The sequence below is a fragment of the Lethenteron reissneri genome, unplaced genomic scaffold (genome assembly GCF_015708825.2).
Source record: "Lethenteron reissneri isolate LAM-NWPU_2019-01 unplaced genomic scaffold, ASM1570882v1 scaffold_1864, whole genome shotgun sequence".
Lineage (NCBI taxonomy): Eukaryota > Metazoa > Chordata > Hyperoartia > Petromyzontiformes > Petromyzontidae > Lethenteron > Lethenteron reissneri.
In genome coordinates, this window is record NW_026891624.1 from 523,139 (window position 1) to 548,332 (window position 25,194).

A 25,194-nucleotide genomic window follows, 5' to 3' on the forward strand; every position below is an offset into this window, starting at 1 on the left:
GACACTCACAGAATCAAGTTAAATATGAAGAAGCATATTGTAATACACTGAATCGTAGCTATGATAAAATTAAACATGAGCATAAGATTGATTCATCAGCATAAAACGGACTTTTTTTTACACTGCGACTTAATATAGCAGTCTGATCGACCAGATATTTTATTTTAAAAAAACGTCAAAATACCGTTGTTTTGTATGCTCCGTGAACCGTAGAATGTAATCTATATATATACAGGCGATCCCAGCAGCTATGATCTAATTGATTCCTGGAAAACGGTCGCAAGTCGAGCCGTTATTTCCCATAGGTGCAATGTTATAAATTGGGGTTCCGTTCCTGGAAACCCATTATATACCAAAATTAACCACGGAAATAAAATAAAATAACCTAAAAAACATTTATTGTAATTTAACATAACCTTTACAAACATTTACTAAGAAAAACAAACATATTTGAAAATCCATAAGTACTTTTCTGCATGTGCATCACATCTCCTATTCTCAGATGTAGCAAAAGGCGAAACATTTTCTAAATTTGAAGAGAATTTACAAAAGTGAAGAGCGTTGATAAAGAGATGCTGTGTCACTCTTGGAGCAGCTGCAGACTGTCGGGCTATACTATACATACACATACGTCAGTATAGCAAAGCAGCGTTGGTAGCAGTCGTTAGGCGGTTACCTTGGGAGTCTTTATTACGATAAGAAATGCCGTAAAAGCAGGGGGTCGCAAGTAGAACGGACATAATTCAGGGGTCACCTGTAAATAAATACCTTAATCTCTAAGTATGTAGATCAAATTATAAAAAATCACATCAGGTGAATTACTATATTCATTGAAAACCTTTGCCTGGCGAAAGACCCAAAGTATAATGATAAACTAGTTTAACAATGAAACACATTTTTTTTCATGAAGGCTGCCCGATCGACTTTGAGCTGGCTGGTGGATCGACTAAGGAGAATCGATCAAATTATCCTTGATTCACAGACTATATTTGGGCAAAAACGCCCCTTCAGGCATCACCACACATACATTCTGCATACGAAATTTTAGAGTCGTAAGTTCAACTGCCGTACAATAGATGGTGGTGGCATCTACATCTGCAGAACATGAAAAACCAGTGGCATCTACATCTACAAGAGATTATATTATACAAATTTAAAAGCCATTCCCCGTGTTTAGTGTACATGTCGTATAACATGTTTGGAATTAACAGGAGTAAAATTGGACTTACAAACAAATCGACTTACGAACAAACCTCTGGAACCTAACTCGTTTGTAAGTAGAGGAGTACCTGTACTTTCGTATTACAGTGCCTAGGTGGCACGATGTTGACGACCTCACCTGGTATGCAGGGTTTTGTGGGTTCGATCCCGACCCTGATGCCTGCTGTATATTTGAGGTTTGCATGTGCTCCCTGTGATCGTGTGGATTTTTCACCAAGTCCACCAAGTTTTAGAAACATGCATTTTGAGTGTTTGGTTGCTTTAAATCTCCACGTAATAAGCCGCTTCGCTGAGCTTTTATTTGTGATAGCCAGGTTCCTTCTGACAAAGATCTATATAGCTCAGTGGACTTTACCTGATAAAATAAATGTATATTTTGCCTTTATTTGTTGTTTCACTTGCATATGCACATATTCCTTCAAACCCAGCATTGACATTTTCCCTGAATTCCCCAGTGACCTCACTCATGCCATCATGCACTTTGTTCAAAGTTTCCCCAGGTTGTCCAGCACCCGCTTCACCCTCTTCTCAATTACCTCAGAGTACTTGAGCAGGTTCGTATCTTGTATCAGCTCGGAGCTACTGGGGTAGTTCCATATCTTCTTCCACGACTTGTAGTGCTGTACCACAGCCTCATTATCCGGCACTCTCTTGATTCCATAGCCTGGCCTGAGAGCTAGGACCTGGTGGACATCTTGAAACTGGACACCCCTTGGCTGCACGATCGTCTTGCTGGCCAACTCATTGGGGGGGTAGGTCACCTTTACCACGTGATCTAGGATGTTGGTGCCTTGGGCTCGGTAGCCAGAGCGCGAGGTCCACAAAGCCGTCTCCACTACGGGGAAGTTGTGCATGCGGAAGTAGTATGCGGATATTTTGGGCTCGTCCAATTCCTCCATCATCTGGGTCCAGTTGTACCACTTTCTGGGAACTACAATCTCATCCACGTCATGCATAGTCAAGTACCGCGCCCGATACATGTTCCTGTACATGCAGTCGTTCATGGTAGCAATCTGCCCGTAGTAGTGCAAATCGCCCGGGTCGACATTGATGTTCCAGCCAGTGGACGGTTTTAGGAAGTCAGTGATGGGCCACTGCAGCACGTCCACGAAGCCTGAGCGCATGTAATGACGCAGCACTGCATCCATCTGTGGGCTCACACTCGAGTTGTAGACGGTGACGAAGCCGGCTCCCAGCAGCCGGTAACACTCCATGCTCTGCACAAACAGCAGCACGTTGTTAAAGCTGTTGAAGAAGGTGGGAAGGCAGACGCCGAAGTGTTGCTCAGGCAGAGCGGGCTGACGGTTCTGCACGGGCATCAGCACCGATGAGGTGGAGGTAGAGGTGTCATCGTCTTGCCCCTTGACGACTAGAGCAACATGACTCGGAGGAGTTGCTCCTTTGGGAATGCGGCACAGGAAGTTGAAGACCGCGTACTCGAAGAAGTAGTGGTTGCTCAGCATGGTGGCCTCAGCACTAACATTGGCGCACCACGGCGAAAGCTCCTCTTGCCAGTAGACCATCCTGCAGGCAACTGCCACGTGCTCGTTCAGCGTTCTTGTCGGGGCCAGGGCGAAGACGCGGATCAGGTCGTGGCTGTCTTCGCGGACATCCAGGTACGCCGAGAATGCGAGAATCTTTGTGGAGCCAACCCTGTGGAATTGCACGTCTGGCATGGATTCTCGGTACATGTCAGGAGCACACATGGGACTTTTGGGGTGAAGCTCTGGGCTGAGCTGGGTCACCTGGGGCAAGTGCAGGAAGCCAAGATGTCCAACCTGGCACGTGGTGAACAAGACTCCATAAGTTTATCATCGTCATTACACAGAAGTTTATAAACATTTTTAGCAACTGGTGGTGGTACGGCTGAGTGGTGGAATAATTGCCTGTTTCAGATATTGTGGTTTGAACCAAGCGGTATCCCTGGTTAACACGCGATTTATTCACCAGAAGATTAGTGTGAACTTATTAACATTGGACATGAGAGCATGACATGAGATGTCTGCATTCCTTTGATTTAAAAAAATGGGCATATGTGGGCAATATATCTAAGCTGGTAAAGCATTCTGGTCACAACAGAAAATGCTTCTCCAATCTAGGGCGACTCTCGTAATCATTACTCAAGACGAAGGTATTACCTTTCAGGAAACAAATTATGCGTACAAGTGTCCAAGTTGGCTCGTTGCTTTGTTTTGTGCCAACAAGAAACAACTCTGTCTTGCTTGCGCTATGCTGAAGGAAGTTGGAGGTCATCTAATCATGCTGCTAAGGAGCCACTAATAGGAGCGCCCTCCCTACAAATACAGCTGCGTAATGTTGCTGTAGGAATAGTAAGGCGTTTTGATTTCAATGTAAAAGAAATCTGACTTTTCATCTCATGTAATTGATTAGGATTTGTGGTCTCATTAGTACCACAGTGGTGGAGGTCGTGGGTTCAATCCCAACTGTAATGCCTGTATATTTGTAATAAAATAATAAAAATAAAACATAATAAAATAATTCTCACGACGTTTCGGCCAAAAGGCAAGCAGCCGTCCTCAGGTGAAGAACATGTCTGTCGATAAGACAGAGTCTGAATGTCTTATCGACAGACATGTTCTTCACCTGAGGACGGCTGCTTGCGTTGTGGCCGAAACGTCGTGAGAATTATTTTATTATGTTTTATTTTTTATTATTTTATTACTTCCCTTCTACGTGACTTTACCGAAAGAACCAAGAAGATGACTCCCTGCAGTCACGAAAGCTTTAAATCGAAATGTATATTTGTAGTTTGCATGTTCTCCCAGTGGTCACATGGATTTTTCTCCAGGTCCTCCGGTTTTTCCCTCCACATTTACAAACGTGCATTTAGAGTATTTGGCTGCTACTGTAATGGGTCCACCAGACGAAGATTGAGATGACACACTCTTCTTTATTTTCCACACAAGCTCGCGCTGCGTGCAACCACTCCACTCCGAATCCCACCAGGAAGCACTCCAATTACCCCGCCTCATCCGGTGACGTCACCACTTTCTCCCTGGGCGTTCCCTCTCTTTCATGCACCGCATTCTCTTTCCTTTCCTTCATGACGTTATCTCAAGTGTTACCTGAGATCCCGTAGGTATTTCTACCCCTGGATTGCGTAAGTATTAGCACTACACTACAAAAATAGCTGCTACTATAAATGATTCTGACCCTGATCCTGCAGTAGATTTAGAGTATGCGTGTCTCTCTCACCCCATGGTCGCGTGGATTATCTTTTATCACGGTCCGCCGGTTTTTCTACTACAAATTTAGAATCAACAGCGTTTAAAGTATTTGCCATGTGATAAGCCATTTCCTTCAGCTATCATTTGTCGCCTGGTCGTTTCTGAAAAAGAGCTATAGTTTAGAGGGGCTTACCTGGTAAAATAAAAAGCTTAGTTTAACATAATCCTGTAGAACTTTATTTGATACAAGATCAGCCTCTAAATATTGACCTCGATTACACACATTGTGTGCTCTGCCTGTCAAGTATGACTCGAATCGAGACAATGCCACGTCGTCACAGCTTATACAAGTCTTCAAACGACTGCGCATCATGCCATAATAAACCTGTCAAAAGCCACCGATCAGAGCGAAATTGACAAGAGCCTAGGCTGAGGCACAGTGACCACTGACCAGGAGGGCTAATACCAACCATAACGACTACTGTTAAACTACAGTGCCTATGTAGTGACATAAGAAGGGAGGGGCTGCTGGGGGCTCTGGGTTCCCGGGCGGGTCCAGACGCTTAAGCCTCTGGGCGCCAGGCGCTGGGTTCCCAGGGGGTCAAGACGCTTAAGCCTCTGGGCGCCAGGCGTTGGGTTCCCAGGCGCTTAAGCCTTTTGGCGCCCCCAACGGGGGGGGGGGTGTGTGTGCTCTGTGGGATGTCTGGTGGCGCACACGGCCCCACCCCTCGTTGGACTAGACATAAAAAGGGAGCTCCCTGGACGATCAGGGCCAGTCGTAGCTCAAGACCCAAGACCCAAGACCAGCCATCGGAGGACCCTGGGACGACGTGAGAGCCAGTGGTGGGACTCTGGAACTCCCGACTCTACGACCTTGTTAGGGCGAGTTCCAGAGCGTAGCCAGAGTAGAGTATCTAGGCTGTGTACCTAGGCTGTGTACCTAGGCTGTAACAGAGTATCAGGACTGTTGGAGTGTTGTATTGTAATAAATAATTTACCTCTACAAGTGTCTCCGGAACCCGTTACACCTACACCAAATACAGATTGGCAAAGTGTCTCGAAAAAAAATCAGCCATTGTGCTTTGAGAGCCGTAATGGACATAGCCAGATACTCCAGTAACATACAATTGTAGATTGAAATGTGTAAATGGTTTCATAAATGATCCCCAACTGCTCCAACCATTTTCAACACAGGTCGTCTAATGACACGTTTAATCCCAGGGTGACATTGCCAAGTCTCAATGGTAAATTTTGAATGCAGGCCAAGTGGTGACTCAAGTTCAGTGCCACGTTGATGGACTGTGTATCATGACTAGGAATGCAATGGACAGGTTATTGGTCGCATACCCTCTGGTATCCGTAAAACCTCCATACTATGTGTTTCGTCTTGTGTTGCATTCATGTTCATGTATATATCTGTGTTGTGGACGCTGACCTGGAAACGGGTTGTGAAACCCATGATGAAGAAGGTGATGATGATAATAAATGGCACCAACAGTTTCCACTTCCTTTTACCCTCCATGGCGTAGTGGCAAGAGCGATTATTGTTTGTCCTTCAGATTTGACAGGGTTCTGAAAAAACAACAACATGAAAATAATGTTATGATTGCTATGAAATGACACTGTGGAGAAAGGTGATTTACTATAAGAGTTATTGTAAATACTGTGCTTATGAGTGTAGAACTAGGGAAAGAGTTAACCCATAAAACTACTCCTAATGAATGGCCGCTGAAATGGTATAAGCCATATTGCATAACGAGTCACAAGGAGAGAGAAGACTCAAGCAGCCATCTTGAGACACGATGTCTTTTCTCAAAGGAGAAGAATTTTAATGTTTGGGCCTGAGGACAGTTAGTTAGTTGTTACACCGGTTGTATATTAAAGAGCAAACCAGCAACATTTACAATTTGAGTACAAAGTTTCACTGGTGATTACAACCGGTGTGCTGAAGTCACCAATTGGCATGTTTTGTTCAAGTGATACGCTTTATTAATGTTCTGTGTCGGGTGGAGCTGAAATTTACGACACATTTACATTTACACAATCTAAGGCAAAAAACACGTTATTATGAACAACACTCGTCGCGGAAGCCTATGTGTTAAACCTCCAGATGTCTCCCATCGTTCTCAGTACAACTTAATACGTACAGGCGTCCGTCGCATAACGCGCGACATGCATGCCTGAAAACCAGTAAGCAAGGTGAAATGGTGCTGCACGAAGTTCACTTTCCTTGAGAAATTGTGCATTTGATACGAGTGGTTGCGTTACTGAACAAAAATTAAGCATCATGCATTTTCATTGTTTTATCCCTGGATTTACAAAATATGTATGAATCTAATACTTAATAATAGTAGTGCAATTAACATTACAAAAAGGAACTGAATAAGGAGTTTAACAACAATAAATATTTGTTAACACTAAACAGATTACTACATAATAATAACGTTTTTTTTGGGTTAGATCGCGTAAGTATAAATGTGTCATAACCCTCCACCACCCGACACAGCCAGTAAGGGTTGTCACGTAAACAACGCGCCAGTTAGTTACTACATCAGCCCACCGGTGTGGGAGAGTAAATCCACAACAATTACAATTTAAGTACGACGTTTCACATCAAGCACCATTGGGCAATTTGCCAGAATAGTGAAACTTATTCACCTGCCTTAAATAGAGCACGATAACGTCATTACTGTGAGCCAATCAGGTGCGGACATCAGAGGAGTCAGGGGGCGTATTGTAAATATATAAGAATAGATTGTTAATAACAGTTGATTAACATGTGTTGCTTTTACAAGGAATGCAGTTGTAAGGTGTATTACTTAAATAATGCGCTACTAGGCCGCACAAAGCATGTAGCCGTCAAAGCAGTTCAAATTATTTGTATTTCTCGAAATTTAAATAGATTCTAGAATTAGTCTTGGCCAGTAATAATTAGTTGTACACAAAACTTTAACGTTATCTAAATAAATTGAATGTTTTTGTTGGCAAGCATTTTTTGCAACTGCTGACAGATGTGTTTTGAGTATTTCGTATTTCTTTTGTGTTATTTTAGTCTTATGCATTTACCACACGAGAAATTAATCGGACACACACCTTCTGTTGAAAACTTTAACCATTCATTTACTAGCAGTCGCCGCCCGCTTCGCGGGCGGTGTGTATATGCTTGGTTGGTGGGGAGTTGAAAGTGGCTGGACACAATAGACATGTTTTGGTGATTGTTTTATGTTTATTTTAGTGAGGTTATATGCATTTTTTTGAGACGCTCAATCGACAATATTAAAGAATGCAACTTATTCAAATATAGAATGCAACTTATTGAAATATCTGGCGATACACGATATTCTTCGTGTACACTCCGTCTTCCTCCTCGTCGTCAGGTCCCTCAATAAGCGCCTTTATGTTGGATCTTGTCGTGACTCGCGATAGTGCCACGTACAGTTGGCCGTGCGAGAAGCATGGCGTTGGTAGATATCATCCCAGGTTGTGAACAGTTTGCCCTTGCGCCTTGTTGATGGTCATCGCGAAGGCTGGGACAATGGGGAACTGTTTGCGCCGAAGTCGAAATGGGAAGTCCTTCGTGTCCAATTCGCGGCGGATATGGTTGTTCTCAAGCAGCGAGTCCAAGACCAAGTGTGGGTACTCGGAAAGCTGCGGGAGGTCGTCAAAGTCCGACAGAGCCATCCCACCTGCCGTGAGGAACTCGTGGAGGCTGTGAAGGGTCTTGAACTTTACCATTCCTTTTATTTTCTTTGATGCTGCTAATTCTGCATAATGCACGGGTATAAGTAGTACTAATCACATACCTGCATTTCCCATATCCCCTCCCTTTGTTGCTGCTAATCCTGCATAATGCACGGGCATAAGTAGTACTAATCACATACCTGCATTTCCCATAAATATGCTAAATTCCTCTTGATATGCAATTTTTTTGTCAAGGCGCCCTTTCCCCCCCTTCCAACCCAGCTTATGCTCCAAGCACGTGTGCTGTTTCATTCAGACGCTGTCGCCTCGACAGACCTGTTTTTCACCTGAGGACGGCTGCTTGCGTTGTGGCCAAAACGTCGTGAGAATTATTTTATTATGTTTTATTTTTATTATTTTATTACTTCCCTTCTACGTCACTTTACCGAAAGAACCAAGAAGATTAACCATTTCTTCTTTGTTGGTCAGCTGGCGATACTGGTACTCGTAATCGCGAGCCAATTCGTCGTAGAATTTATCCCAGAGAGCCTTCGTATCTGCTGGCATGGAATACAGCAGAATCGTAGCGAAGAGTTGACGAAGCTGGTACGGCATCTGAAAGAGCGAGGCTTCTTCCAGACACGCAACCCATTCGCGATCCCTTTCAAGGTAGCCTGCTCGCATGGTTGCTTCCAGCGGTTTGTTTTGTTTTATTTTATTCGTAACGCACCATCCATATGCGCTCCACCATCCACCATGCCCTTGCATCGCAGAGACACAGCTCCGGTGTGCGTCAGCGTGTGCGCCATCCACAGTGACATTGGTCAGCAATTGCACCGTTCCGATCGCACACAGGTTGGCCCCTGCATCCTTCGTCTGTATGTACACACACAGACAGATGCACTATGGGGCCACCTATTTTTTTCTTATATTAAAATGCATTTTGTTGGTGTGTTTACGTTTACGTATTCCCATTGTGGGTGTTTTACGCATGCATCAGATCTTTGGGTTCCTCACATATGGTATCAGAGGTGTGGGTCACTCCATTTCTCAATCGAACAATAACGGGGATCGTTTCAGTTATGACAGCTTGCAGATAGAAACATTGCATGATCGTATATCCCCCACCCGGCGCTTCTTACCGGTACTATGAGACTTACATATCCAGACCTCTCCTCCTCCTGAACCGTTCACAATACCCTGTGGTAGTACCATAATCATCTCAATAAAGCGATCACTTTCCAATGCCCATTTTGATCCCGGGAGTTACCCGGGTGGTGTCACACTGTACTCATTGTTTTAGCATGTCGCAAATTCCGATATGGCTTGCGCAACGGCCAGAGAGTGACAGCGGCGGGGGCCAGGCTGCAACCTTTTTAGACAGTTAATAACATTTCAAAGTGCATGGGATTGGCACTCCAAAACATCCAAACATTAAACGCGGACACATGCTGCATGTTATGTAACACATGCCCTTACCAGCAGCAGCATGCACAACATCTCAATTACACAACCGAAGTAGACAGCAAGCCGTCCATGGAGACGTGATCAACGTCAATACATAATAATGGTAATAAGCCGGATAAACCAAAAAGTACCCATTGTACCCATCAAACAATCAGCTGGGTTGCCCCATGGGGGTATTGACCCATGGGCGAAACTGTAGGGGGCGCTACGCAACTGGCCGTGGTTCCGGCAGGTGAAGCTGCCAGCTCAGTCCGCTAAGACTCACTGTATAGCGACCCCTGCCTACTCGTAAGGTAAATTTGTTTGGGGACTCCACTAATCGCAGCACGCAGCTCCCATTTTTTACTTAAATATACCTAAGATTAGCGTAACTACCATTCGCACACTTGCATACACAGCACACTCACACAGCGCAGGGTCTGCGCCCACAGTGCACTGCAGCACTGCGGCGCAGACCTTGCCAAACCTATGCTTTCGCTTTCTTCCGGCTGTTTTTTTTTCGAATCAAAGTGAGCGGTGGCTTTTTGCCGGCTGTTTTATTTTCATCGAATCAGAGCGAGCTGTTTGGGCGGGTCTGTAAATAAATTAACGTCCAGATACGCACGCAGATGACCAAACCAGCGTAGTTGTTTAAATATATATATAGTACAAGATACGAGTTTTGGAATGTTGTGAAACGTGCCAAATCTTACTCAGATTTTTTTTTCAAAAACTCTAGCTAGTTTGTCAGTTATAAGAAAAGGTTTGACCCTTTCTGGCCAAAAAACAGATGTTAAGAAGTTCAAATACCAAACAGAATCCTTTTCCAAAGAATCATGTTTGCAGTAACCACGCATACTTGTGGTGAACATGCATACAAAAACATGCTGTGGCAATATATACATTGTCTTTAAAACTGATTGGCCTACACGCCGAGTCTCAACCAATGTTACACCAGGGAGACGGCACAAAGACAATGCAATTATCAAAGCATGAATAGCTCTGGTTGAGCAGTTACATCTTTGGGACTTGTTTCCAGTATCACTGGAATTTAGTTTTGTAACTTATCAAAGTTTGCACTCATTTCAGGACACAAGGAAGAACACATTACTAAAGATACTCTCTTTAATCTAGCACACTCTACAACTGCTTTAGATTAAAACAATTGACTACTGGCTTCACTTACGGTGAACAGTACATAAATATCGCTGCTCACCCTGAGCTATAAACGCTCTGATATGTGCTTTGTCTTTGTACTATTCGCCGTTTGGCGTTCTCTGTTCTAACATTGGTTGACACCAGACCTCTCTGATTTAGACCAATCAGTGTCAACGACGATGCATATATTACCAGAGCATAGTTTTCTAGATTTGAAGCTTTCGTGACTGCAAGGATTCATACTCTTTGGTTTTTTCGGTAAATTCACGTAGGTAAAAAATTAAAATAAATGAAAAAACTAAATTAAATCACGACGTTTCGGAGGCAACACAAGCTTCCGTCTTCAGGTGGAACCGTTACAGCCAAAGTCGCTTTACCGACGTGACTTCACCAAAAAAACAAAGAGTAAGAGCATAGTTTTGTTTGCATGTTCATCACAAGTATATGTGTTTACTGCAGACATGATTCGTTACAGAAAGTTTCTGTTTGGTGTTTGAATATCTTAACACCTGTTTTATTTCCAGTACGTTCATACTGGCAAGAAATGTCCCATGTTGTAGTTTGTCAGTTACTCTCACAATGTATGGTATTTGAATTGTGTTAATAACAGCGTCGTTTTCAGCATTATTGCAGTTCGATCTTGGTTTGGCATTCAATGCTCTGATTTTAAACTTTCGTCACAGCAGAAATTCATATTGTTTGGTTCTTTTGGTAAAGTCACGTAGATAGAAAACAACAACAAAAAACTCACGACGTTTCCATCGCAACACAAGCAGTCGTCCGCTTGTGTTGCGATCGAAATGTCGTGAGTTTTTTTTATGGGAAAGGCTCTCCCACTTGATGACGGACGCTTGTGTTGCGCCCAAAACTTCGTAATTTATTTGATTTTATACCTACGTGACTTTACCGAAAGAACCAAAGCCCAATGTATAAGGATCTTGATGAGAGAGCATTTCTGTGTGGGGTGGTTATGTTAATCTGCATTCAGATAGGCATCAGTGTGCGTTTCCTTTCAGTAAACGCTGTGTCCCATGTTGTAGTTTGTCAGTTACTCTCACAATGTATGGTATTTGAATTGTGTTAATAACAGCGTCGTTTTCAGCATTATTGCAGTTCGATCTTGGTTTGGCATTCAATGCTCTGATTTTAAACTTTCGTCACAGCAGAAATTCATATTGTTTGGTTCTTTTGGTAAAGTCACGTAGATAGAAAACAACAACAAAAAACTCACGACGTTTCCATCGCAACACAAGCAGTCGTCCGCTTGTGTTGCGATCGAAATGTCGTGAGTTTTTTTTATGGGAAAGGCTCTCCCACTTGATGACGGACGCTTGTGTTGCGCCCAAAACTTCGTAATTTATTTGATTTTATACCTACGTGACTTTACCGAAAGAACCAAAGCCCAATGTATAAGGATCTTGATGAGAGAGCATTTCTGTGTGGGGTGGTTATGTTAATCTGCATTCAGATAGGCATCAGTGTGCGTTTCCTTTCAGTAAACGCTGTGTGTTATTTTACCATTTAGGCCACGTCTGAGCAAAATATACAGGAATGGGAGTGTGTTATCTACCTCCACTTCAATGGTGAACTGGATGGCCGGGTTTTTCGAAATGACATTGTTTAGAAATTCATTAAGTGTATTTTTACCATGTGGCCAGACAACCAAAGTGCGATCTACATATCTAAACCAAAACGATGGTTTTAGTGTACTTGTAGCAAGTGCTTCAAAGTTTTCCATGTACAGATTCACAATGGCAGGAGAAAAAGGAAAGCCCATTGCTGCTCCTTCATTTTGTTTAAGAAATAAGTCTTATTTCGACAATACTCACCTAGTTTTGGAAAATATTTTGGTAAACCTGTCTTATTTACCAGCATATCAAGTAATTTAATTGACTCATTAATCAGAACCCTTGTGAACAGGAAATGTACATCAACTCTTACCAGAATATCATTCGGGTTAAGTTTAATATTTTTTATCACATCCACAAGATGTTCCGAGTTCATTTTGAATGAAGATGTCCTACCGATATAGGGTTGTATTTGTTTTGTTATATATTGTGCAAATTTATACGTGGCAGAGGCTTTTGTACTTACTATGGGTCTTAATGGGCCACCAATTTTGTGATTATTTGGAAACCCCTAAAGTCTGGATGGTTTTGAGACACATTTATACTTTCGTGATTTAAAACAAAAAAACCTTTATTATAGATATTATTGGTCACAAAAGCCTACGGGTTTAAATAGATTACTACTTACAAACATTGCTTCAATGCGAAGTAACTTAGAGGCTTTTTGAATGCTTCCGTGGGCTGCTTGCAGCAGCAGCACGCAATGCAAACAAAGGCCACAGACCTCAGGTCGCTATGCCCAGCCCGTAACACTGGGCACTGCCATGATGCGATCACGACAACAGATTTAAATTTTAGTGGGTTAACCTGCAAAATATATACAGGGACTCCTCTACTTACGAACATTCGACTTACGTACTTTCAGAGTTCCGAACAAACCCATCCCTATGTCCGGTTGCCTATTCGGACCGAGAGTTGTAAGTTCAACACCCTGCGCAATAGATGGCGGTGGTGGCATCTACATCAGCAGAACATGAAAAACCAGTGTCATCGACATCTACAGGAGATTATACAACTTTTGAAGCCATTCCCCGTGTTTAGTGTATATGCTGTACAACATGTTTGGAAGTTGGACTTACGAACAAATCGACTTACGAACAAACCTCTGGAAACTAACTCGTTGGTAAGTGGAGGAGTGCCTTGTAATGCTTATTTTCCCTGAATTTTTATAATGGAAAATTGTTTTTTTTTATTTGAAAATGTAAACAAAAAATTTGAGCGTAAGTGTCCCTAAACGATTAATCATGTAACTGCGAATTCGCGCAATTGGGGGGGGGGGGCATATTACACGAGCGACGAGAATATTTTAAACTCTCTCTCGCCTGTGAATTGCTCAACATGTTCAATGATGCATCAACCGAAGTCGTTGATATCGCTTTTCTTTTTTGTCCCTTGATCAATACATCTCTTTGCTGTGCCCACAAGTGGACATTCCAGTTGTGAAGAGGGATTGAATGAAAACAAGTTTGGCAAGGTTATTCATCTCAGGTTAAGCCGAGAGGTATTGGATTATTTCAACCTCGGACAATCGAACGCGCACGCACATTATGGAAATAACACACCAGGTGCATTGGAACAGCTGCATTAGGAATCATACAGCAAAAGCTGTCATATAGATACCCGTGGGTTTGTGTAGCTATTATATGGTTTTGTATCGTGTACGATATGAATTGCATATTTGTTTAGGGATAGACAAGACCTGTTTACTACAGAGTTGTTCCTCATGCGAGCACAAATTAGACATCTGTGAAAAAGAGCTTTATAGCTCTTGGGGTGTAAATACATATGTTGATTCTGACGATCCTGCTCAGCTAACGAAATCGGTCAGGTTTCGGGCAATTTGGTTTCACATCTTGAAAAGTTATAGACTTGTGTATATATGTGTAAATTCCATGTCAGTCCACTGTGGGCTAACGGCTTCTGTACGCCGTGTTGCTCATGTGGTTCCTGGCACCATACATCACTACGCTGGTTTACAACGGGGTTGGTGAAAGATGCTTCTTCGCTCTTATGATTCTGAAAGGACAGGGTCACACCAAACGGTTGAAAAGGCCCCAAAACGAAATGCATTCCTCAATGCGTGGGTGTACGTTGAACTTTTTTTGTACAGTACATAGCCAACTGTGCTCATCGGAGGTGCGGGACAATGACACAATGGCATTTAAAAATAAATTAATTTAAAATACTTTTTTGGCAACACCACATAGGGAGGCCAGAGTTGGAGACAGTGTGGTGCCACGGCCACGGAGCAACTCCGCAAGCGCTGCGACTCCCCCCTGCCCGCCACCCTGCGCACACGTACACACGCAGCACACACACATGTAGTGTCCCGGCAGGGGATCGCCTGGCACAACGGGTTTTCATCCGAAGGGCCCCTAGGTGGGAAGTCCCGCGGTTTCCCGGTGCCAGGAGATTGGCCGACCCTCCCAGGACAAATCAAATTGTGGTGCCCCTAAATTCACCGGGCCAGCCGCAATGAGTCACGCATGACATCGCCAGATTACGTAGCTCAAAAGTCAAGGGGAGTCAAGGGGATTAAAAAGGGAGCGAATAACGGTTCAGGAGATCTGATCTTCAACAGCTTGGTCGCCAAGACCCCCCCCCCCCCGGCCATCCTGCCTCCTTGAGCCACTCGCGACATCTGTGGATGCCAGCGAGTGCTGCTACGAGGCAGTGATACGCAAGGTTTTTTCGTCATCCTCCCTCCGACACTCACAGTGTCCGTGCGACGCCGTGAGTACAGCTGCGAGGTACGTAATAGGGCATGTGAGTGTTTGGGGACTTGGATAGCAGTAGGCTATGCTCTTCTTGCAGAATATTCCCTCCGGGCAGTGCAGGGTTTGCGCCGTGAATAAACGTTAGCACAGAGCCTCGGTGTGATGTGAGTGATTTATGTGTGGAGCGGCTGTGTGGGTGGGCGCGTGGCGAGAGTGAGGGCAGAGCCGCAGCACGAACGCTCGTTGAGATTATTGCCTGCAGGTGCGCGCGTGTTCGCGCAGCCGCTTTAGCATCAGCTGTAGTGCGGGCGCGTTTTAGAATATCATCGCCAGCAGGAGCACGCGCGTTCACGCAGCTGCTTTAGCGTTATCTGTGGGGGAGTGCGTGTGTTTGCATATAATCGCCCGTAGGATCGTGCGCGTTCGCGCAGCTGCTTTAGCGTTAACTGTGGGGGATTGCGTGTGTTGGGTGTGTGCGTGTGTTAAATATAATCGCCAGCAGGGGTGCGCGCGTTCGCGTCACCGTGTTAGCATTAGTGGTGGTGTACGCGGGCGTGTGTGAAATAACCCCGTGCACCGGTGAGCTAGCAATTTAGCTATGTCCCTCAGAGGGGGGCTGATCACACGGTCGGCGGGGACCTGGCGGGGGCCTGGCGGGAGCCGATCAACGCGGTGATGGAGGGAGTGGAGGGGACGGACGTCGTGCCCCAACTGCCCGGCGAGGGCGGTGGGGTGGACGCCGGCCCCCACAACACCACCTTACAATATGGGGCTTGGTTATACTTTTTGTAATATATCTAAAAGGGAAATTTGTAAATATGTGTATGTTTAAAATGTTTAGCGCACTTCCCGAAATTCAACAAACTTGAAATTTGCCATGTGGGTACTTTCCAGACTGTACACCATGCAAACATTTTAAAAATAGACTTTTGTATTTTTTTGGGGGGATGGGGGCGCAATAATGCATATATTTTTCACAGCAAGTGAGCTGTGATGTCACATCTGTCATGTGACCGGTATGTGGAAGCGTAACGGAGCGTGCCTGCTGATGTCACCCTCCCCAACCCTCCGCGGGTAAAGTGAAATACAAATGTGTTGTAGGTCTAAGGCATTCTTCGTGCACCATTGCTTTGTTATTTCAGTCGTTTACTGCCGTATGCACCCTGAAAGTTGTGTGTCTGCAGCAAGCGCGTGTATGTGTACCTATGGACGCACGCGTGCGTGTGTGTGTGGGGGGAGCGGTACTGTAGTGGTTAGCGCGCTGCGCTACAAACCCGGCGACCCGAGTTTCATTCCTGCTCATGGCCACCACCGGTGACAATTATTTGAACCAGTCCTGCGCTTCCCCTAGGTCGACTCAGCCTCAAACGAGTAACTGGTGTGGTGTGTGAACATCGCCACTGGGGAAACAAAAACGGCCGGGCGTGGTGCTGGCCACCCACCCTCGCGTGTGCCGTGCTGGCCTTCATAGGTGCTCGATAACAGCACTTGCCCCCTACAGTCTCACAGGCTACACGGGGGATATTTGTCTTTATCTTGTGTGTGGGGGGGGGGCAGCGACTGCGTAGCGATTCGCATGCTGCGCTACGAACCCGGCAACCCAAGTTCGATTCCCGCTCACGGCCACCTCCGGTGACGATTATTTCAACCGGTCCTGGGCCCCGCCTAGGTAGACTCAGCCTCAAACGAGTAAGTGGTGTGGTGTGTCAACATCGCCACTGGGGAGACAAAGGCGGCCGGCCATGGTGAATCCAAGTCCCGGGTGAAGCCGGGTAGTAAAGCTAGTCTTCTATATATATAAAAGGGAAATTTGTAAATATGTGTGTCTGTTCAAAATGTTTAGCATACTTCCCGACATGCAACAAACCTAAAATCTGGCATGTCGGTAGTTTTCAGACTGTACACAAAATTATAAAAATAGACTTTTGTAAAAAAAAATTGTAGGAGGGCACAATAATGCATATATTTTGCATGGAAATTGAGCGGTGACGTCATCTCTGTCATGTCACCCGCATGCGGCAGCGTTAAGCAGTGTGCCTGCTGACGTCACGCATCCCCCTCCCCCGCCCCAAACCCTCCGCGTAGGCCCTGTATCCCGCACAAATGCATGACTGGGGGGGGGAAATAATTGATAAAATATACTAGGCTACACACTTTTAATTTGCCATGTGGCTAGCTCCCATACTGTACACACTGTAAAGCGTATAAAAATAGACTTTTGTATTTGGGGGGGGAATGACCATTAAGTGTGTGGCGTCAACCCGCATACAGAACTGGCGAGAAACGATATCTGCTGAGCGTTTGTTGTATCGATTAAACGGGAAAAGGCCGAGTCTAGAGAAATCTACAACCTTCGATTCCTTTGCTCGATTTAAGGAATCGAATCTTGGCGCGCGAGTGTAAGGTTTTTTTTTCCACCACACGTTGGGTTTTATTTTAATTGATGACGTAATGATCAAAGTTTTCATACTAATAATAGTTAATAATAAACGGGTTGTTTGGGTTTCTGAAGCTGGTGACCTTTTTCATAATGTAATGGGAGTCACCCCTGCTCATGCAATTCCCTACATCCCTGTCCAAACATTCAACGAATTTAGTTTCCAGCCTATCCACGAAAGTAATGTTCTGAAACAACTGTGCTACCTCAAAGGGTCCTCCCTCTACTGGAGCAGATAGTATTCCCGTCTTTGCTCTGCTAACTGTTGGTCACCTAATATATAAACCTATAGCCCATATTTTCAACCTGTCCATCAAAGAAGCATCAGTACCTCTAGAATGGAAACATTCCTATGTTCGTCCACTTCACAAAGGGGGCCTAAATATGATCCAAATAACTACCGACCTATCTCAATTTTATCCCAGTTGATGAAAATTTTGGAAAAATTATTGAACTACCAAATTATCAGTTTCCTGACCGACAACAATCTATTACATCGAAACCAATCTTGGTTACGAAAAAAATACAGCACCACATCTGCTGCATTAGACTCTCTGAATCACATTTACATTATCCTTGATAATAAGCAGTACTGCACCAGTCTTTTTCTTGACTTGTCCAAAGCCTTTGATACAGTCGACCACAACACCCTGCTTATTAAACTAAGTTGCCTGTATTCATATATGGTTAGAGGTCAAACAGTGTTAAGATAACATCCTTGTTCCCCTCTTGTTCTCTCTTTATGTCAATGACTTGGGCACTGACCTCGATCATCCCAGGGTAAATCTGTTTGCAGATGACACGATACTGATTACTGCTGGCCGCTCGTCGGATGACGTGATTGCTAAGCTCCAGGGTGATTTTAACAAACTACAACATCAACTAGTTGCTCTTAAACAAGTCCTGAATACCTCCAAAACCAAGGTGCTATGCTTCTCACCAGGACGAAAGCAGGAAGATATTTTTCCCCAATTATATTCCTTAAATAATCATCAAATAGAGCAAGTCAAGATCTACAAGTATCTTGGGGGCATCTTTGATTCAAAACTGAATTTTGAAGATCACATTGATTATGTTGGTAAAAAGACAAAATTAAAAATTGGTTTTCTGTATCGACACAAGCACTGCTCCCCCCGATATTCCGCTTGGAATTGATAAAAGCTACCGTGCTGCCTCTACTTGATTAGTGACATCGTATATAAATCAGCCCCCAGTACTATACTGAATAAGCTTGACTCAATGTATTACTCGGCCTTAAGATTTGCATAAAACTGCCCATATAGGACCCACCACTGAGATCTCCACATTGGGTCAAACTTAACTTCTCTTAATGATCGACGGCTTGTGCATATCTTATTTATTCACGATGTACTTACAAAAAAATCAGCAGACAACCTGGTGGATCTCCAGACTGTTTTGAAGAACAAATGTGACCTAAGGTCTTCGCTCATTTATCAGTTTCACATTCCTTATTGCCATACACATACTGGAGGAAGGGCCTTTTCTATTGATGCCCCCAGGGTCTGGAATGCTATCGCCAATAAACTGCAACTTGGATCACTACCTGTGAGATCTTCACTCAAAACTGCTCTAGAGGAGTTGTACACCCCTAGCTGCGACTGCTATTCAGAATGGCCTGAAATTAAATGTATCGTTCCGGATGACTGCTGCAAAGTATGATGTTGAGTTTTGATTTATAGTGTGCTGATCTTTAAAGGTGTATTGAATTTGTTTTATTCTGCTACTGATGCTCCTGCTGTTATTGAGTGACTAATGCAGCCAGCTATGGCTGCAAAGTTTGGTCGTACATGTTATGTATGTCGTTTATTGTTAAATTTGAATCACAGTTCCTATGATCACTGTTACATTGTTTTTATAGCTTTATTTTGGTGATTTTGAAAATGTTTTGGTTTAGCCATGTTTGTTTGTTGTAGTACAGAGTTATACTAATAACTTTAATCTACATTGTCTTATGGTTGTTATTATTTGATTTGCATCCCACTGGGATTTTTGCACACAGCGTTGAAATACGGTGTTTTTTCTGGAAGTTTCTGTTGCGTGTAGTCACTTTAAGATGTTTCTTGTTCATGTTTTTGTTTTGTTGCGGTTGCACCCGAGTCAAGAGCCGCATGGCTCACACGGTTATACCTTATAAATGAACTGAACTGAATGAACTGAGATCGCGTGAATATAAATGTGCCGTTAGGACACTACCAACTGATGCAGCCAATTAGTAAGGTTTGTCACGGAAATGAAACGTGCAGATTAGTTACTAGTTCAGCACTCACCGGTTGTGGGTTGGGAAAGTAAACCCACTACAACATTTACAAATTGAATAAGACGTTTCGCTGGTGATTAGTGAAAGGTTGATATTTACGCGATCTAACCCCCAAAAAAACCTGTATTATGAATAACATTGATCGCGATAGCCTACGACGTCATAAACCCTATTTTATGATAGGTTTTTAGATATAGTCAATGGTAACTATTGAGTAAGAGGAAAACCCTGCAGTACATTCACATTATTTACACTTGAATGGACGTTAAAGTGCACGCACATGTGGGAATGAGCTTGGTGCGGACGTGGGATGGGGGGGGGCGACGGGGGTGGACGGAAGATCGGGGGGAGGGGCGAGGGGGGGGCGGATGTGAGATGGGGGGGTGGCGTTGGGAGGCGGAGGGTGGCGGACGTTGTGTGGTGGGGAGGGCCGACGGGGGTGGTCGTGGGGTGGGGAGTGGGGCGAGTAGGGTGTGGATGGGGGGAAGGGGCCAGGGGGGAAGACATTGGATGGGGGGAGGGGTGAGAGGGTTGGTCTGCTGCATGTGTGGCCGAGTCAGAATGTGTGCCAACATTATTTTTCACGTAGAAGGGAAGTAATAAAATAATGAAAATAAAACATAATAAAATAATTCTCACGACGTTTCGGCCACAACGCAAGCAGCCGTCCTCAGGTGAAACCAGGTCTGTCGAGGCGACAAACCAGGTCTGTCGAGGCGACAGACCTGGTTTCACCTGAGGACGGCTGCTTGCGTTGTGGCCGAAACATCGTGAGAATTATTTTATTATGTTTTATGTTTATTATTTTATTACTTCCCTTCTACGTGACTTTACCGAAAGAACCAAGAAGATGAATCCCTGCAGTCACGAAAGCTTTAAATCGAAATTCAACATTATTTTGTTGCTTAATTGCTTTTGGGCGCGGTTGAGGAATGATTCATTTGTTGCTGCGTTGGAAGAGTCGCACAAGAACACGCAAACAAATACACATCTTAAAAGTATACAACTGTCTTCTTGGTTCTTTCGGTAAAGTCACGTAGAATGGAAATAATAAAATAATAAAAATAAAACATTATAAAATAATTCTCACGACGTTTTGGCCACAACGCAAGCAGCCGTCCTCAGGTGGAGAACAGGTCTGTCGAGGAGACAGAATCTGAATGACAAGCCCCAGGCTTAGAGCGACTATTTAAGCTGGGATGGAGGGGCGAAGAGCGCCTTGACAAAATAATCTGCATATCAAGAGGAATTTAGCATATTTATGGGAAATGCAGATATGCGATTAGTACTACCTGTGAAATGCGTAGGAGGTTTGGCGAGGGGTTTAAAGTCATTATGCCCGTGCATTATGCAGGATCAGCAGCATCAAAGGGAGGGGATAGGGGTAGCATTAATAAAGGGAAGGAGTGTTAATAGTATGTAGCTGCAGTAACTAAACCACCACGTAAACAACTAAAGTATAAACTACATAGTATCATCAGTATACTAAATATACTCTACAATAAGCTGAGCTACTAACAGTAAGTAATGCATTACAATTCTATGTCGCAAAAAATATAATATGCTTCCATCTAAACTTTATTCTCTTACATCACACGAGTTTACACCGTACTATATACTGCCATAGACAAACCCAACATTAAATTATATACTGTATTGCTATACACCACCTTATACATTGTAATATTACACTATGTATTATTCTACCCACCCTAATGTATATCACACTGCTGTATATTCACTATACAATTACGATACTATATATTACTTTGTACATTGTATTAAGCATTACAATGTTATACTATTTATTATTATACACTGTACCATTGACCGTCGTGTGAAAGATACTAAGAGAAAGCAACGAAATATGTCAATGGGAGAGTAGTTGGGGGAGACTTGCAGCGGAGCAAAGAATCCATTCCCTGCGGAGAATACAAGATATATAGTCAATGCCAGTGAGTGGAACGCGGTCTGAAAGTCACCGTAAACGTGAACACAATCAGTTAAGATCCTAAATGGTTTATTATGTCATTCCAATGATTGCTGAGCCAGAATCCATCTTCTCGGTCAAGAGGAATTTAGCATATTTATGGGAAATGCAGATATGTGATTAGTACTACTTGTGAAATGCGTAGGAGGTTTGGCGAGGGGTTTAAAGTCATTATGCCCGTGCATTATGCAGGATTAGCAGCATCCAAGGGAGGGGATAGAGGTAGCATTAATAAAGGGAAGGAGTGTTAATAGTATGTAGCTGCAGTAACTAAACCACCACGTAAACAACTAAAGTATAAACTACATAGTATCATCAGTATACTAAATATACTCTATAATAAGCTATACACTGTACCATTGACCGTTGTGTGAAAGATACTAAGAGGAAGTAACGAAATATGTCAATGGGAGAGTAGTGGGAGGAGACTTGCAGCGGAGCAAAGAATCCATTCCCTGCGGAGAATACAATGTCAGTGAGTGGAACGTGGTCTGAAAGTCACCGTAAACGTGAACACAATCAAATTTCGATTTAAAGCTTTCGTGACTGCAGGGATTCATCTTCTTGGTTCTTTCGGTAAAGTCACGTAGAAGGGAAGTAATACAATAATAAAAATAAAACATAATAAAATAAAACAATTCTCACGACGTTTCGGCTACAACGCAAGCAGCCGTCTTCAGGTGAAGAATGAGACACTACCAAGCTAGGAGCTTATATATAAGCTGTGTTGGAGGTGGAAGAGCGCCTTAACAAAAATAATGTGCATATGAAGAGGAATTTAGCATATTCATTGAAAATGCGTAGGAGGTGGGCGGGGGGGTTTCAAAGTCATATTATGCCCATGCATTATGCAGGATCAGCAGCACCAAGGGGGGGTGCAGGGAGTTGCAGTAACAAAGGAAAGGAATGTTAATGATATGTAGCTGCAGTTACTCAACAACCACGTAGAAAACTAAAGTATAAACTACATAAAAAACTAAAGTATAAACTGCATAGCACCATCAGTATATTTACTATACTCTACAATAAGCTGAGTTACTAACAGCAAGTAATACATTACAATTCTACGTCGTAAAAATTATATAATATGCTTCCATCTATATTGCTATATAATTAATTTAATGTTGGGTTTATCTATGGCAGTATATAGTACGGTATATGCTCGTGTGATGTAAGAGAACAAAGTTTAGATGGAAGCATATTATATAATTTTTACGTCCTTCCGATGATTGCTGAGCCAGAATCCATCTTCTCGGTTGAAATTGTCTCTGTGTTTGTATATGTGGATCGCCTCATGAACGAATTTCTCATGGTAGCCAGATGGCTTGCAGAGAACCTCTGTCTTGGAGAAGTCAATGTCATGTGAGCCCACTGAATTGTAACAGTGATCTGCCACGGCTGAGGTGTTTGTCCTACCGTTTTTCAAGTCTGCTTTATGTTCACGGATGCGGTCCGAGACATGTAGTTTGGTTTCTCCAATGTAACTGCTACCACGGAGGCAACTTAGTTGCAGACGCCAGGGTACTGTATGTCTGGAACCACATCTTTTACAGACGGGACCAGATCACGGATTTTATGCACTGTGTTGAATCGGACATGGATCTTGTGTTTTATCAGGATTTTGGAGAATGTCGCTTGAAGCCTGGGGCTTATCATTCAGACAGACCTGTTCTCCACCTGAGGACTGGCTGCTTGCGTTGTGTCCAAAATGTCGTGAGAATTATTTTATAATGTTTTATTTTTATTATTTTATTATTTCCATTCTACGTGACTTTACCGAAAGAACCAAGAAGATGCATCCCTGCAGTCACGAAAGCTTTAAATCTAAAGTATTCAACTGATTGGCGACGTTTCAGGCAATCGACCTTCATAGCACATACTTAATACTATTACTGCAGTTGCTTTTGGGTATATCACTATCCGTTTACCTATTTTATGTTAACTACTTCGCCTGGTATACAGGAGGCCATAGGTTCGATCCCGACCCTGACGCCTGATGTATATGTGAAGTTTGCATCTCTCTCTTTCTCCGTAGTCGCGTGGATTTTTCTCCGGGTCCTCCGGTGTTTCCCTCCACATTTAGAATCAACGCTTCTGAAAATTAGCAACATACAGTAAAACCTTGGATTGCGAGTAACTTGGTTTGCGAGTGTTTTGCAAGACGAGCAATTTTTTTAAAATAAATATTGATTTGATAAACGAGCGACGTCTTGCAATATGAGTAGTACGCGTATACGCTTTGTCTGCCGAGCGTCATGTGATCACAACTGATATACGAGTGCTTTGATATACGAGTGCTTTGGATTACAAACACGTTTCGGGAACGAATTATGCTCGCAATCTAAGGTTTTACTGTATATTAGCTCAGTGGACCTTACCTGGTAACATAAAAGTTGTAGTTTAGTGTGGTGGGGAGCGGTTGTGCGCTGTGCTACGAATCAAGTTCGATCCCCGCTCACGGGTCAACACCAGTGGTGAACATCTGAATCATTCCTGGGACTCCCCTACGTCGACTCCCCCCGAAAAGAGTACCAGGCGTGGTGTCGTGGCCACCCACGCCGTCTTGTTCCATGTCGGCCATCATAGCTCTTCTCTCGTACGGCTGCTGATGTGGATGCGGAACAGCAGCTACAATTTCACATTCAGGTGGTCAAGCCAGATATATAACAAGCGCGTCAGGAGCAGTAGCGGAGTTGTGTATCATCATCATCGCTGTGATGTCTCATTCGTATTTATGGATCACATTCGCACACTACTGCTGGAGAGTTTATTTTTTTACATTTGTGCATCAGGTAGGCACAAGTAAATCCGCATCTGCTGCCATGGTCTGTGCAGTGGATGGGGTTTAGGGTGGACCGTGAACTTCGTGGAAGATTAACCCCAGGGATCGTCTGCGTGGGGTCTTTCTCAACAAGGCGGTGTTTGTTTGAGTTATTTAGAACTCCATTCAGCTCTCCAAGCGTCATCGGGGGTTGAATTCGCATTGTTTAAGGTTAAGCGCATGACCTTCATATGTGCTGCTCAATAACAGCACTTGTCTCAACAGTCGATTTAAGGCTATAGGAGGATTTTTGTCTTGTCCACTGTGAAGATAATTATTTAAAATGAGTGTTTGCCTACACCACTGACCATTACGGCCCATAGTGGTGAATGGGTTATCTGCACATGTGTGTGGTTTGCATGGTGCATTGTCTGCACGTGGGGTAGCGTAGGAATCAGAATCTTTATTTTTTACTGGAGGAGAAATCCGATGAGCTATGAAGCTCTTTTTTCACAGATGTCCAGTAGGGGCACGGGGTTATTGTGTTACAAAATCAAACACAAATACACACAAACACGAGAGGAGTGCAAAGTATCGGAAAGGTTTTTTCGGTAAAGTCACGTAGGTAAAAAATAATAAAATTAAAATTAATAAAAGTAATAATATAAATTAAATAATAAATCACGACG

At 43.6% G+C, this 25,194-nt stretch overlaps 1 protein-coding gene across 1 annotated transcript in view; it reads right to left on the reverse strand.

The window, feature by feature from the left end:
- Window positions 1-1,053: 1,053 nt before the first annotated feature.
- Window positions 1,054-25,194, reverse strand: part of LOC133339418 (uncharacterized) — a 46,311-nt gene continuing 22,170 nt past the window's right edge. Inside the window, exons 2-3 of the mRNA XM_061547566.1 lie at window positions 5,845-5,981; window positions 1,054-2,999 (exon numbers count right to left, since the gene is read on the reverse strand). Of these exons, the coding sequence (XP_061403550.1) occupies window positions 1,707-2,999; window positions 5,845-5,931 (1,380 nt within the window). The 5' untranslated portion in view covers window positions 5,932-5,981 and the 3' untranslated portion in view covers window positions 1,054-1,706. The remainder of the gene's footprint in view (window positions 3,000-5,844; window positions 5,982-25,194) is intronic.